Source organism: Abramis brama (assembly GCF_963993115.1).
Source record: "Abramis brama genome assembly, chromosome: 2".
Classification (NCBI taxonomy): Eukaryota; Metazoa; Chordata; class Actinopteri; order Cypriniformes; family Leuciscidae; genus Abramis; species Abramis brama.
In genome coordinates, this window is record NC_139964.1 from 67695746 (window position 1) to 67711427 (window position 15682).

The following is a 15682-nucleotide window of genomic DNA, read 5'->3' on the forward strand; positions in this document are numbered from 1 at the left end:
TTAAAAACAGTTTCATATTTTTGTGGAAACAGTCATACGTTTTATTTTACAAGATTCTTTGAAGAACAGAAAGTTCAACAGAACAGCATTTATTTCCAAATAGAATATTTTGTAACATCATAAATGTCTTTACTGTCACTGTTGATCATTTTAATGCATCCTTGATGAATACAAAATTTGGGGGATCAGTAAGTTTTCCTCTTCTTTTTTTTAGAATCTGATCCATTTAAAAAATAAAATAATTAGAGGCAGACAAATAATTGAAATCTAATAGTTTAAAATCACATGGAAACTCACTGTCCAGAACAAACGAGCGCATGCTTTGGCACCGACAGCCCAACGTGCAGGAGATGCTGTATCAAACACGGGCGCTTTACAGATATAATCCACTGAACACAATAACACCACACACACACACACACACACACACACACACACACACACACACACACACACACACACACACACACACACACACACAGGCCATCCTCACTCTAAATATAGAGCACACACACTATCAAAACGTGCATATGGACATGCATGCATGGACACGTGCGCAGACGGCGCACATATTGACGTACACACACACGCACGCACGCACGCACACACACACAGAGCCAACACTAAATTAATCCATACACAATACGAGTGCTAAAAGGCACTTCTTCTCATTGTGTGGCCCATCTGTTATGTTCTGTCCCAGCATGCCTCATTCATAATAGAATACCGACAAGATTTAAGGTGCATGGTTTAAAAACTCTAATCTGCTAAATGCGACTAAGAGGACCTATTATACCCTTTTATAAAGTCTTGATGTTGTTTCAGGCTCTACTAGAACAGGTTTTCCTGCTTAAATGTTGATTATTTTCCTCATATTCTCCATTATTGCAGCTCCTCTCTTCCCAGTCTGTCAGTAACGCTCTGTTTACTTCCCTCTTACTTCGTCTCTATGAAGCCCCTCCTCCTGAAAAGCACACTGTGCTCTGATTGGTCGGCTGGATCAGTGTGTTGTGATTGGTCGAGCGCTTCGAGTGTGTTTGGGAAATGCCCCGCCCCTTTCCATTACCGCCAGGAATATTGTGATATGTTCGTTCCCGGAAGAAACTCAAGATACAATGGAGGCGTTTCAGGGAGTAATAACCTCCAAAAAGTTATTTTTCACCATTTTAATAGACATATGTTTACTGACAATGTCAATAAAAACAATCATGCCAATAATCAAGAAGTGTAATTATGCGAATAATCATACAAAACATAATTATGACAGAGTATCTGTGACAGAGTATTTACTTCAATAGTTTCATATGCATAAAATAGATAAACATCAAGAATGCTGAACAGATAAACAAACACTTTAACATGTTGTAGCTTCCTATTTTAGCAACATATACCATACATTAGATCTATACATTTCTGAGATGTATATTTGTAGTCTCCTGAACACATCTGGGTCACATTTCAACCAAAAATAACATAATAATAATAAAATTACATATATATATATATATATATATATATATATTTTTTTTTTTTTAAAGACTGCTATATAGGCTATATAATTAAATATTCATATATATAAATATATAAGTACTCTGAGAGTGAATCAGTGTTATTTTAGTATTATTTTTATACTATTATAGTATTTATGATTATTATGAATTAGCTTTTATTTTTTATATTTTCAGTTTTAATTGTAAATTTAAGCTTTAATAACATGCTACTGCATATCACACTTGATGTGTAATTCAGAAAATGACATCAATTAATCTTTTTGCAGTCCGATTAAATAAAGAGTCAAGAAAAAGATGTTGAAACTGCATGTGATTCATTCGCACTGGAAACAGTTTCGACTGATGCAAAAGTAGAAGGTTATCCAGGCATTTTTGAAGATATGCATATCAAGAACACAAATTAAAACTATTATTAAATATCCGGTCAAAATATCCAGCGAACGTTGAACATGGACATGAAGAGAAGCTGTAAACGGCTTGTTAAACAATAGATAAATATCAAGAATGCTGAACAGATAAACAAACACTTTTGTAACATGTTGTACTTTCATATACATATCCAGTAAATTAGATACATTGCTGAGATGTATATCTTTAGTCTCCAGAACACGTCATGGGTCATATTTCAACCAAAACTCAAAATGTCAAACTATCTAGCGAACGTCCTCATAGTTGAACATGGACATGAAGAGAAGCTTTAAACGGCTTGTTATTAAGACAAAGAGTTTCTTTTACCCTCCAGCTGCAGCGCGACACGTTACCGTCTCCAAACGCTGGTTTCTGTACATCAGATCTCCTCAGTTTCACTTACACCACGTCCTTAAGTGTCTCTGTGGGCTTCTTTGTGCTGAGGTCAGAGGTCATGAGGAAGGTGCTGGTGTGTCAGCTTGAGTCCGGCACAGCAGACGGAGACGCTGCACACGGGACACATGAAGAGCCTGTTATTCACTGGAGAGACTTTAGGAGTGTTATTAGACGCTCGAGACTCTCTGTCTGCGTGAGGGCTTTTATTTCCCACTTACACAAACAACTGTCATCGGTTTAACAATGAAGCTCAGAGAGCTATAGTGAGACTCAGGATGGGTGAAACGGCTGGAATTCGTGATTAAACGTGAATAAACATCAACTCTTTTATGAGGGAATGATCTACAGTCCCATGAAGCACTGCAAATGATGAGACAAAAAGGGACCAGGCGGCAACCTTCCGGTCTCTCTTTAAAAAACCAACACGGAAGTGACATAAACTGCAGTTCATCGACTGGCCACTAGAGACTGGATGGCGACAGCCGGCTCCACCCACTTTGGGCTTCAAAAATGCTCTTCAGAAACATTACGGGTGATGTCACGGACACTACGCACATATTTTTTTACAGTCTATGAAAGGGACGCAATGACTGGCCACTTGGTGGCGCTTTAAATGAAACAAACACAAAAATGGCAATAGCTACGCAACAGTCAGTCCCATTGACTTGAAACCTAGCATGCGGTTTCTTTGTCCAAGATGTCGCGATTGTCTACAAGGACATTCATGTATCTCGAATAACACGGCCAATGGCTATAACTCATGAACAAAATGAGATATTTTCACCAAACTCGGCACACATATGTATGAGCTCATTCTCGACTGGCCTCTTGGTGGCGCTATAACATGGAAAAGACATAAAACGGCTATAACTACGCAACCCTAAGTCTGATTGGCTTGAAAATTGGCATGCGGTGTCTTTGTCCAAGATGCCAAGACTGCTTTTGAGGACATTCGCATATCTCGAAAAACACGGCCGCCATCGACCAATGAATTTAGAGCGGTTGTCAGACGAGGGGCTCTATAAAGGGACGCAGCGACTGGCCACTTGGTGGCGCTTTAAAATTAAACAAACACAAAAATGGCTATAGCTAAGCATCAAAAAAGATTGGACGACATCACCGTTCATCAGGAATTCAAGTTAAATTCTCAACTTTGTATGGAACCATTACTAATGACTTATCACTGAACAACCATAAAGCTCATCTGTCGAGAAAGGTTTATATCATTAAAAATGTATTTGCTGCTGTTCTTCACCTGTTGAATGTGTGGAGCGCACAGACGGGCAGCAGACACATGGAGGACAGTGTGAGCGTCCAGCGTGTGTGTGTGTCTGTGAGAGAGCATGTGTGTGTGTTCACCTGTTGAAGGTTCCCTGGTGTGTGTATGAGTGTGTGGAGTGTGCAGACAGGCAGGAGACAAACCACAGTCAGTGTGAGCGTCCAGCGTGTGTGTGAGAGTATGTGTGTGGGTGTGTGTGAGAGCGTGTGTGTGTGTGTGTTCACCTGTTGAAGGTTCCCCGGTGTGTGTATGAGTGTGTAGATCGCACAGACGGGCAGGAGAGACACCGAGGACAGTGTGAGTGTCCAGCCCATCATCAAGGCCCATCCAGGAGCCGTCACACCGTTAGCCAGGGTCAGTGGAGACCAGAATATCAGCGAGAACACCAGCGTGCCCTGAACACACACACACACACACAGAGAGTTTCTCAGAGGAGGCGGACGGTCCGTCAGCAGCAGATGTCAGTGACACACGAGATACACACGATACACACGCCGGGCGTCAGGAAACGCCAGCAGAGCCTGAAGCTGCAGAGCGGCTCGTAACCGATCATGGCCTCGATGTCACGACTGAAGCGATCCGCACCTGAGGACAACACAGCAACATCAGTGTGTGTGTGTGTGTGTGTGTGTGAGATAGAGAGAGAGAGTGTGTGTGTGTGCGTGTGTGAGATAGAGAGAGAGAGAGTGTGTGTGCGTGTGTGTGTACCATAGATCCATCCGATGGCCATAGACTGACAGACGGACAGCATTATCAGACTGGCTCCACTGCAGGAGAAATGATCGTAGATCTGAAACACATACAGGCCTCCCTGATCGTCAGACACAGAGAGGAGCTGCCATTATAAAGCTTGGAAGAGCCAGGACATTTTTAAATATAACTCTGATTGTATTCGTCTGAAAGAAGAAATATGGATAGATGCACTTTTATCATGTATTCATGCACTTTTAGGATGGATAGATGCACTTTTATCATGGATAGATGCACTTTTATCATGGATAGATGCACTTTTATGATGATAGATGCACTTCTATCATGGATAGATGCACTTTTAGGATGGATAGATGCACTTTTATCATGGATAGATGCACTTTTATGATGATAGATGCACTTTTATCATGGATAGATGCACTTTTAGGATGGATAGATGCACTTTTATCATGGATAGATGCACTTCTATCATGGATAGATACACTTTTATGATGGATAGATGCACTTTTATGGACTTCAAAACAGAAACGGCCATTATAAAGCTTAGAAGAGCCAGGACATTTTTTAATATAACTCTGATTGTGTTCGTCTGAAAGAAGAAAGTCATATACACCTAGGATGACTTCAGGGTGAGTAAATCATGGGCTAATTTTCACTTTTGGGTGAACAATCCCTTTAATCTTGGACAGAGGAAGAAAGGACAGCAAGAGTTGAGATGTCTCACCGGCGTCACCATCAGAAGCCCGAGCAGAAAACAGGCTAAACACACGAGCAGGAGCAGAATCTCCCGTCGACGACCTCTGCGAATGACCTCGGGATACAGATCCGACACCGACATCATCAGTGCCTCGAGACTGACGAACTGAACAACACACACATACAGCGATCAGCAGCGCCGCCACACCTGCAGCACACACACACCTGAGAGAGACGTCACACCTGAGTGTCCAGACCCAACATGATGATCATGAGGAAGAAACACACGGCCCACAGCTGAGGCAGAGGCATCAGGGAAACGGCGCGTGGATACGCTATAAACGCTAGACCAGGACCTGAAAGAGAACATACGCAGAAAACATTCTCAGAACTTTAGCTAATGTTAGCTAAAGTTATGAACATATTCTTCCTGGAACGTTAATAGAACGTTTGTTCAACATTATCTGGTCTTTAATAATGTTCTCAAAACGTTTGTGCAAAAACATTATTTGTACAACATTCATGGAACGATTTTCAGAACTCTTCTAGTTAGACGATCATTTAACATTTTTTACGACTTGTTACTTTTGAATGTTCTCTGAACGTTCTGAACGTTCCCATAATCTCGCTTGCAGCAGATCTGAACAGAAAAAGGTTGTTCTACTAAGTGCGTAAGATGCTTGACATGAAGGGGTTGAATAATTTTGAGACTGCAGAAGTCATAAAAAGTTGGTAATTTCAGTTGAATTTGGGGAAATGACTTGAAACATTTGTTGCGTTGAACCATTTAAATTACTTTTGTTTGATTTGTTCATTGCAAACAGCTGAAAGTCTGAACATTTGCCAATGAATCTGATTTGCAATGGGGGTTGAATAACTTGAATAATTGAATAATGTTGAACTGTATTTCAGAGTGAATATGCATGTGTGATGCCCATCATGCATCGTGTCTGACCTGACTGCGCCACTTCTGCGATATCCACACCCTGCTCCTGCGCCATGAAGCCGAGCACTGAGAAAATGGCGAATCCTGAAACGAAACTGGTGGCACTGTTGAGGAGACACAGTCTGAAACAGTCCCTGAAACACAAACACAAAGCTGAAATACAATAAAATATAAATTCAGATACAAAAACATTTATATCTAATGCCGCACCGGTGTCTGAAGCACGTGTGAAATCACGCCAAACCTTTTGGCCGATGGAGACGTGACGAAAGTATTGAAGAGTAGCGTTTCAACAAGACAAAGGGCATCTACAGTCAAACCAACATGTATTCAGACACCTTCAACATTTCTCACATTATCACAGTTTATTCGCTATAGTTTAGAAAATGGTAATAAAGAACTCAGAGTTATGAACTCAGCTGATATTTGACTGGTTTTGTCCGTCCTTCTGTTAGACTGTCTCACACATGAATTATGTTGAATATCTGTCAGCTGTTAAATTTAACTACACAATTAGATAATACCAGTTTAGCTCAACCAATCACCAAGCAATGCTTCATTTTGTTCAGTCTGTGTGTAAAAAGAGCATTAGCAATTAAAGAAGAAACACACTTCAGCAAAACATGATCAGCTCAAAGTGTCCGAATCATTTTTGGTCACAAATGTTACTGGGAGTCCCTGTATGAAGAATTATTGGGTGTAATATGTCACAGTTTACTTTATTTTGCTGTCTTCACGTACATAAATGAACTATAGTGTCCTGCACACACTAGTAAAACAATATCAAAAATGATATCTGGTGTCTGAATAATTTTTGGTTTGACTGTAAGTCACGGAATCACTAAGTTTTTGTCTGAAGAAGCCTTCTCAGGGAACAGGGTTACATATGAGATGCTCCCTTTCGAGGTAACTCAACGCTTGAGTGTCCACACCGCCATACTGAACAAATGCCTGACCAACAAGGTTGAAGTACACACATATGCACAAACCCTGTTCCCACTGAACGAACTGACCCAGAAGGACTGGTGTCGAATTCATGTCCAAACTGTAAAGCCTTCTGTATGTGTGCAGAAAGAAGCAGCCAGCTGCAACACAAACCTCTTTGTGTTTAGACAAACAATCACACTGAAACACACGCGGCTTCTGAAGACAAAGAAGCAGGGGATTTTGTGACGTGATGCCCTTTTACGGTCACGCTACTCTTTGTCACCTGACCTCTGTCAGCCAATAGGATTGGTGTGATTTCACACGTGCTTCAGACACCGGTGCATGCTAAAGGCGTTCCCAAATGCATACATGTAAATAAACATAAATTAATCATAAGACCAGGAACATGAATTAGAAAAGTACACAGAGTTGTGATTGACTTCATGTTGATGTTAAATGTGTGTGAGTTTTTGTGAGAGGAAGGACGTACTTGTAACAGTCGTTGTTGAATTTATTGTAGCTTCCCAGAGCCGTGAGACTTCCCAGACCGATGCCGTACGAGAAGAAGATCTGAGTCCCTGCATCCATCCATACCTTCAGCAGAGAGACACACAGAACTCACTGCTTTCTCAACTTCACATCGAGCATAATAGTAAAGATTTGACTATGAAGTTTACTATGACTATGAACTTGTCACAACAAGTCACTATTTAATCAAATCCTGTCCAATTGTTGCAGATTAAAAACCGAACAAAGCCGATCGTCATATATGATTAAATGATAAATCAAATCCTGGCTGAAACTGCACGTGCTATTTATGTTGGTTGCATGTATAAACGTTTATCCCAGTTTCAATTTAATGATGCTATAATGTCAAGTGAAAGTAATAATGCATACAACCTGAATATATGAGAATCTCTATTATTATTTTCATAAAAGGCTTGCAAACATATTTCATATTTAAACATATTTCATCATTAAAATGCAAATTATTTGGTTTTGTCCTGCATGTTGGTTACACCTCACTTGATTTAATTTGAACTAATATTAATAATACAATCTCAAACAAAACTCCTTTCCTGATTATTTTTATGCACATAACTGTTAGTAGAGATTAACTGTGTCCTATTCCATCTTCGGCTGTCTTTAGTGTGTAATGTTGCTGTGTGATCATGAAAAAGCTCCAGTTATTCTCTATATCAGTGTCAGTGTTCCTGAACTCCTGAAACGCCTCCATTGTAGTCTTGAGTTTCTTCCGGGAACGAACACGTCACAATATTCCTCATTTAAATAATTAATGCGCAGAATAAAGGGGCGGGGCCTGGTTGAGTTAGTTAGTAGTGTGTTAAACTGGCGGTTATGGAAAGGGGCGGGACATTTCCCAAACACACTCGAAGCGCTCGACCAATCACAACACACTGCTCCAGCCGACCAATCAGAGCACAGTGTGCTTTTCAGAAGGAGGGGCTTCATAGAGACAGGAAGTAAACAGAGCGTTACTGACAGACTGGGAAGAGAGGAGCCGCAACAATGGAGAATATGAGGAAAATAATCAACATTTAAGCAGGAAAACCTGTTCTAGTAGAGCCTGAAACAACATCAAGACTTTGCAAAAGGGCAGAATATGCTTCTTTAATGCATGTTGCACATATTTGTTTCCAATCAGTACTTGTTTCACTCTGTATCTTATACAGGAGATCATGTGACGCTACCTGTGGGTCCGTCAGCCGTGTGTGATTGGGTTTCAGGTAGTAAATAATCCCGTCCACGGCGCCGGGGAGCGTCACGCCACGAACCAACAACACCAGCAGCATCACGTACGGGAAGGTAGCGGTCACATACACAACCTACACAGCAAAACATAAAACGTGAACTTCAACTGAAAACATACAGATTTAAATGGTTTCCGCAAAAATATGAAGCAGCACAACTGTTTTCAACACTGATAATAATCATAAATGTGTCTTCAGCATCAAATCATCATATTAGAGTGATTTCTGAAGGATCATGTGACACTGAAGACTGGAGTAATGATGCTGAAAATTCAGCTTTGATCACAGGAATAAATTACACTTTACTATATATTCACATAGAAAACAGCTGATTTACATTAGAATAATATTTCACAATTTGTACTGTATTTTTGATAAATTAATTGTCTATCTATCTATCTATCTATCTATCTATCTATCTATCTATCTATCTATCTATCTATCTATCTAAAAAAGACCTACTGGAGTTTAAACATCACAATCTATTAAAGTTATTGTATTTGTTAGTTATTGGACTCTAGCATTAGGGGCATAAAGTAGGATCTTCTCTAGTGTTATTGCATAAACACACTACACTACACAAACACCTTGCCGGTGGATTTGACTCCTTTCCAGACACAGAAGTAGCAGACGACCCACACCAGCATTAGACACGAGGCCAGACGGAGGTTCAGCGAGCCCAGATGATCTACACTAGCAGACAGATCCAACACCTCACGCCTGGAGAGAGAGAGAGAGAGGCAGTACACACACACACACACACACACTCACACACACCATCAAACACTTCAGACAATGAGCCGTGCACACCATCATACCAGACACTCACTCCCAAAACTCAATGACTGGAGACGTGGCGTTCTCAGAGACATCGCTGGCGTTGTGTTGCTCAAAGCCCACGCAGGAATCTAGAGGAGATTAAACACAAGATTAAAGACATTATACACGAGATTAAACACATTATACACGAGATTAAAGACATTATACACAAGATTAAAGACATTATACACGAGATTAAAGACATTATACACGAGATTAAAGACATTATACACGAGATTAAAGACATTATACACAAGATTAAAGACATTATACACGAGATTAAACACATTATACACGAGATTAAAGACATTATACACAAGATTAAAGACATTATACACGAGATTAAACACATTATACACGAGATTAAAGACATTATACATGAGATTAAACACATTATAAACGATATTAAACACATTATAAACGAGATTAAAGACATTATACATGAGATTAAACACATTATAAACGATATTAAACACATTATAAACGAGATTAAAGACATTATACACGAGATTAAAGACATACACAAGATTAAAGACATAATACACAAGATTAAAGACATAATACACGAGATTAAAGACATTATAAACGATATTAAACACATTATACATGAGATTAAACACATTATACATGAGATTAAAGACATTATACACGATATTAAACACATTATACAGTACATGAGATTAAACACATTATACACAAGATTAAAGACATTATAAACGAGATTAAACACATTATAAACGAGATTAAACACATTATACACAAGATTAAAGACATACACAATATTAAACATTATACACGAGATTAAAGACATTATACACAATATTAAACACATTATACACGAGATTAAACGCATTATAAACGATATTAAAGACATTATACAGGAGATTAAAGACATTATACACGAGATTAAAGACATTACACATGATATTAAAGACATTATACACGAGATTAAAGACATTATAAACGAGATTAAACACTTTATACACGAGATTAAAGACATTATACAGCAGATTAAAGACATTATACATGAGATTAAACACATTATACACGAGATTAAAGACATTATACATGAGATTAAACACATTATACACGAGATTAAAGACATTATACAGGAGATTAAACACATTATACACGAGATTAAAGACATTATACATGAGATTAAACACATTATACACGAGATTAAAGACATTATACATGATATTAAACACATTATAAACGGGATTAAACACATTATACACGAGATTAAAGACATTTTAAGTAAAGACATAATATAATATTAAAAATTTAAATGATATAGGCTCATATGATTTACTTTAATGTTGTGAAAATTAATAATACTGATATAGTTATTAATATAATAATAATTTATAAAGTTATTCATATAATATAATATTAATCATATTTATATAATTATTAATATAAGTATTTATATTATATTATATTGCAATATAACATAATATAATATAATATGTATATAATTATTAATATAAGTAATCATAATATAATGTAATATAATATATTATATTGCAATATAATATAATATAGGCTCATATGATTTAATGCTGTGAAAATTAATAATATTAATATAAGTATTAATATAAGTATTTATTATACAATATGAATATAATATAATATAATATAATATAATATAATATAATATAATATAATATAATATAATATAATAAAATGCAGTCTGATTAAACACAAGCCTTTATTTTATATGAAGGAAGACCTTTGACTATCTTTATTTACTATAACAGTGTTTTTTAATATTTTTTATTTTTTACTCCCTGCCATAATCAATGTTGATTCTCTTGCTTCTCTCACCAGTGAAAGCAATGGACAGCACTTTCTCTTACTTGGATGGCATGTGATTGAAATTCATAATGCTGCAATCTCAAATAATTGCGATTAGATAGAATAACCAAGATCATATGAGCTAATAATTCAAATTGCACAATGTGTAAAAAATCTGTTTTGTTTCGCTGTGTGAAAAAGTCTCTCCAAAACCCCGCCCTTCGAAATCAATGTGATGTTGCTCTATGGGTGGGGAATGAGTCCTGAGTGTCAAGATGTTTGGATAATGGAAATTAACTGGGCCAAATTTCTGCCTCAATGTCGGGCGATGCGGTCATGTGACAACACAGATGATGTGAGCGCTCTCACACACTGAGCCTAGAAACCCTCAGACACAGCAGGAGCTCGAGATACGTGCATGTAAAGTGTGTTTGTCACCTGTGTTCCAGGTGTTGTTGCAGTGCGCCCAGGGAAGCCTCGTCTGGAAGCTGTTGCACAGGTAGAAGAGCGCCCAGGCCAGAATAATTATGTAATACACACAACTGTGTAAGATCATCACCTGACTGGCGTAACCCAGACCTGCAATGACCCAACCATACGTCCAAACACAAGCAGAGTTAAAGGGATAGTTCACCCAAAAATTAAAATTAGCCCATGATTTACTCGCCCTCAAGTCATCCTAGGTGTAAGAAAAATATCCATATTTAACACGTTACAAAGTAAAATTCTAGCTTACGGCCATACACAGTCTACTTACGCTTCATTAACAGATGCACTTTAATCATGGACAGATGCACTTTTATCATGGATAGATGCACTTTTATGACGGACAGATGCACTTTTATCATGGATAGATGCACTTTTATGATGGATAGATGCACTTTTATGATGGATAGATGCACTTTTATCATGGATAGATGCACTTTTATGATGGATAGATGCACTTTTATGATGGATATATGCACTTTTATGATGGACAGATGCACGTTTATGGACTTCAAAACAGAAACGGCCATTCACTGCCATTATAAAGCTTGGAAGAACCAGGACATTTTTTAATATAACTCTATGTTCGTCTGAAAGATGAAAGTCATATACACCTAGGATGACTTGAGGGTGAGTAAATCATGGGCTAATTTTCATTTTTGGGTGAACTATCCCTTTAAAACTGCAATGCACAAACTCAAAATAAAAAGGTGCATTTACAAATAATAACAAGACAGACGCACTTCCATCACATGCAGAAAGATTTTGGGCCTGTGTACTGGCTTTATGTAGTCATGTGACTTGAGCGCTTCACACAATACAGATTCAAAGCAGCTTCACAGTAATAAACAGTGTTGCAAAATTCATCAACTGCGCTACTATAAACAACTCAAACATGTAACCTGCAAAAAGCGGGCAGATTTTCCTCCATGCGCCGACTCCTCCCAGACTGGTGAACTGACCCAGCGCCGTCTCCAGCAGGAACAGAGGAACGCCACACACAACCAGGAATAACATGTACGGCACAAGAAACACACCTGTTCGAAAGTGTGTCATAAACAAGTAGAGGTGTAACGATTCCCTCATGTCACGATTCGATACATATCACGATACTGAACTCACGATACCATATTATTGCGATACTCCAAGACATAATGATAAAAGGTTACAAAAAATATACTATTGATTAAAATGCTAAATTTGGTTTTACATTGTGGGTGTAAATGAATGTGGACTTGGTGCTGGAAACTGAATGCGTAGGACAAGATTTAGAATTATTTTATGTGTTTTAATAACATTTTATTATTTTATTTTAGACGAATATTCTTGCACTATTTCACTGACTAGATATATTTAAAATAATATAGGCCACTTTTTACTGGTAACATCAGACATTTGGCATTATCAGGCCCACAAATATTCCCCCATTACATTATTATACATTATATTCAACATTATATATAGAAGTTTAATATAGTACTGACAGTAAAACTCTGAAAACTAGAATTTTTTTCTCACACGGTAATTTTTATTTTGAGTGAACTACACACAATATATATTGTCACTATCCACGATACACATTGTTGCATTTTTGTATCGTGATATATTGTTACACAACTATAAACAAGACATACAAGAGCATGCATGGTGTTTTGTGATGTGAGTGTCTCACCTCCTCCGTTCTTGTAGCACAGATATGGGAATCGCCATACGTTACCCAGACCGATAATCTGCCCGGCAACAGCCAGCAGATATTCAGCTTTACTGGCCCACTGACCGCGGTCCTGGAGCTGGCCACCGCCTGACCTCTGACCCCCAGTGATGACATGGCAAGACACACACCTGTGGACAGGTCACAGAAGCAGTGTATCGGGACAGTGCAGTCCCGAATGAGACACACACAGCGTTAAACTTACATGACAACACAGTTATCAGCTGGGCTCTTGTGTGTGTGTGTGTGTGTGTGTGTGTTATCTGAGATGTTTAGGGAGGGGTGTCCCTAAATAGGCACTAATGCGAGCAGCACATTGAGCAGGAGTGACTGCTTATAATCCCTTAAACTGAAAAACGTTGACCATACAGTTCCTTCAAAACGTTCAGCATAGTTACATAGTTTATAATTTCCTCAGCAAGTACTTCCCAAATAATACCAAATAAGATTTGATCGAAGGATGAAGGATGAATTGTCATTACACTGATTCAGTGCTGATTAGAAGCAGCCAGAAGTAACTTGAGTTATGTAATCAGATTACTTTTTCAAGTAACTAGTAAAGTAACGCATAACTTTTTCAATTTACAACAAAATACCGAAGTTACTTTTTAAAATAAGTAACGCTAGTTACTTTTTCACATGTATTGACTGACAGCTCCTGTCCTCATGTTGAGAGAAATAAAGTGAGGCGGTGTTGTGTGTGTGAGTGTGTGTGTAAACATGATGGTTATTTTAGTTCTAGACTAAATGTGAACATGCATTTACTCATCTCACTTGCACGAAAACATTCAGTATTCCTCAAAATGAATAAAAACAGTAAAATGCAATCTCAGAATTTTACGCAAAACTTTTATAATTAACTATATTAAATTACACAAATATACTTTATGTATTTAATCTCACTTTATTAACCAATGTCTTTGCTGCTGACCTTCAATGATCTAATTCAACCATACTAATAAACAAATGACTTTAGATTAGATTTAGAAATAAGAGTGTTGAACTGTATCCTATTGTTCTTCAATCCAGAATGCCTGAAAGGTTTGTTTGAGCGGCGCCCTCTACTGTACAGGAGTAAATCTGCATTTCCTTCAGCCTGAGGCTTATTCACTTCACTTTTGGTGTGAAAGGGCCTTAAAACTTGCCAAAAATAGACCTTTTTTTTTTTTGTTATAAAAGAAAATCAAGCCCAGGTGAGAAAAAGTTATGCAAAAGTAATGTAACGCATTACTTTTAATAAAACGTAACTAAGTAACGCAATAATGTAATGCATTACTTTTAAAAGTAACTTTCCCCAACACTGATGGTAACCGAAAAACATTGACCATACAATTCCTTCAAAACGTTCAGCATAGTTACATACTTTATAATTTCCTCAAAAAGTACTCCCCAAATACTTACAATACCAAATAAATAAGATCTGATTGAAACACAGTGAGTTATAGAAGAAAAATGAAGGATGAATTGTAGGGGTGTAACAATATATCCTGTCACAATATAATCGCTATACAAAAATGTATTGTGGATAATGACAATATGTATTGTGGATAGTTCACCCAAAATAAAAACTTTTTAGTGTCAGTACTACATTAAACTACTATATATAATGTTGAATATAATGTATAATAATGTAATGGGGGAATATTTGTGGGCCTGATAATGCCAAATGTCTGATGTTACCAGTAAAAAGTGGCCTACATTAATTTAAATATATCTAGTCAGTGACAGAGATCAAGAATATTCGTCTAAAATAATTCTGCATTACAGCTTCAAATTCATGAATATTGTTATTCTGGTGTCTCTATTGTCCTGTGCTTTGGGTTTCAGCACCAAGTCCTAGTCTATTCATTTACACACACAGTGAAATCCCAAATTTAGCATTTTAATCAACAGTACATATTTTTGTAAACCTTTTATCATATGTCTTGGAGTATCTCAATAATAATGATCGTGAGTTCAGTATCAAGAAATGTACTGAATCGTGACATGTGACCCTGGATCACGTCACCAGTCTCGAGTCGCACGGGTATATTTGCGGCAATAGCAACAATACATTGTATGGGTCAAAATTATAGATTTTTCTTTTATGCCAAAAATCATTACGATATTAAGTAAAGATCATGTTCCATGAAGATATTTAGTAAATTTCCTGCCGTAAATATATAAAACATTTATTTTTGCGTGAGTGAGTGAATGCAGCACAATCGTGAACATAAATGTAAA

General features: G+C 37.5%; 1 protein-coding gene across 4 annotated transcripts; it reads right to left on the reverse strand.

Annotated features, from left to right (window-relative positions):
* Nucleotides 1–1616: 1616 nt before the first annotated feature.
* Nucleotides 1617–13700, reverse strand: LOC311078035 (sodium- and chloride-dependent GABA transporter 2-like). 4 transcript variants are annotated; one of them, XM_084106685.1, is made up of 15 exons: nt 13665–13700; nt 13421–13590; nt 12651–12785; nt 11701–11841; nt 9476–9554; nt 9234–9366; nt 8587–8721; nt 7365–7468; nt 5957–6081; nt 5245–5357; nt 5030–5167; nt 4303–4384; nt 4079–4179; nt 3819–3989; nt 1617–2425 (listed from the first exon to the last, which is right to left on the reverse strand). In XM_084106685.1, coding segments are annotated over exons 1-15 (1683 nt in total). In that variant the 5' UTR covers nt 13667–13700; the 3' UTR covers nt 1617–2371. The 4 variants fall into 4 exon arrangements, with proteins under 4 accessions (XP_083962811.1, XP_083962810.1, XP_083962809.1 ...); XM_084106684.1 differs by having other exon boundaries at nt 4088–4179; nt 4303–4405; XM_084106683.1 differs by having other exon boundaries at nt 4303–4405.
* Between the last annotated feature and the right edge of the window lie 1982 nt (nt 13701–15682).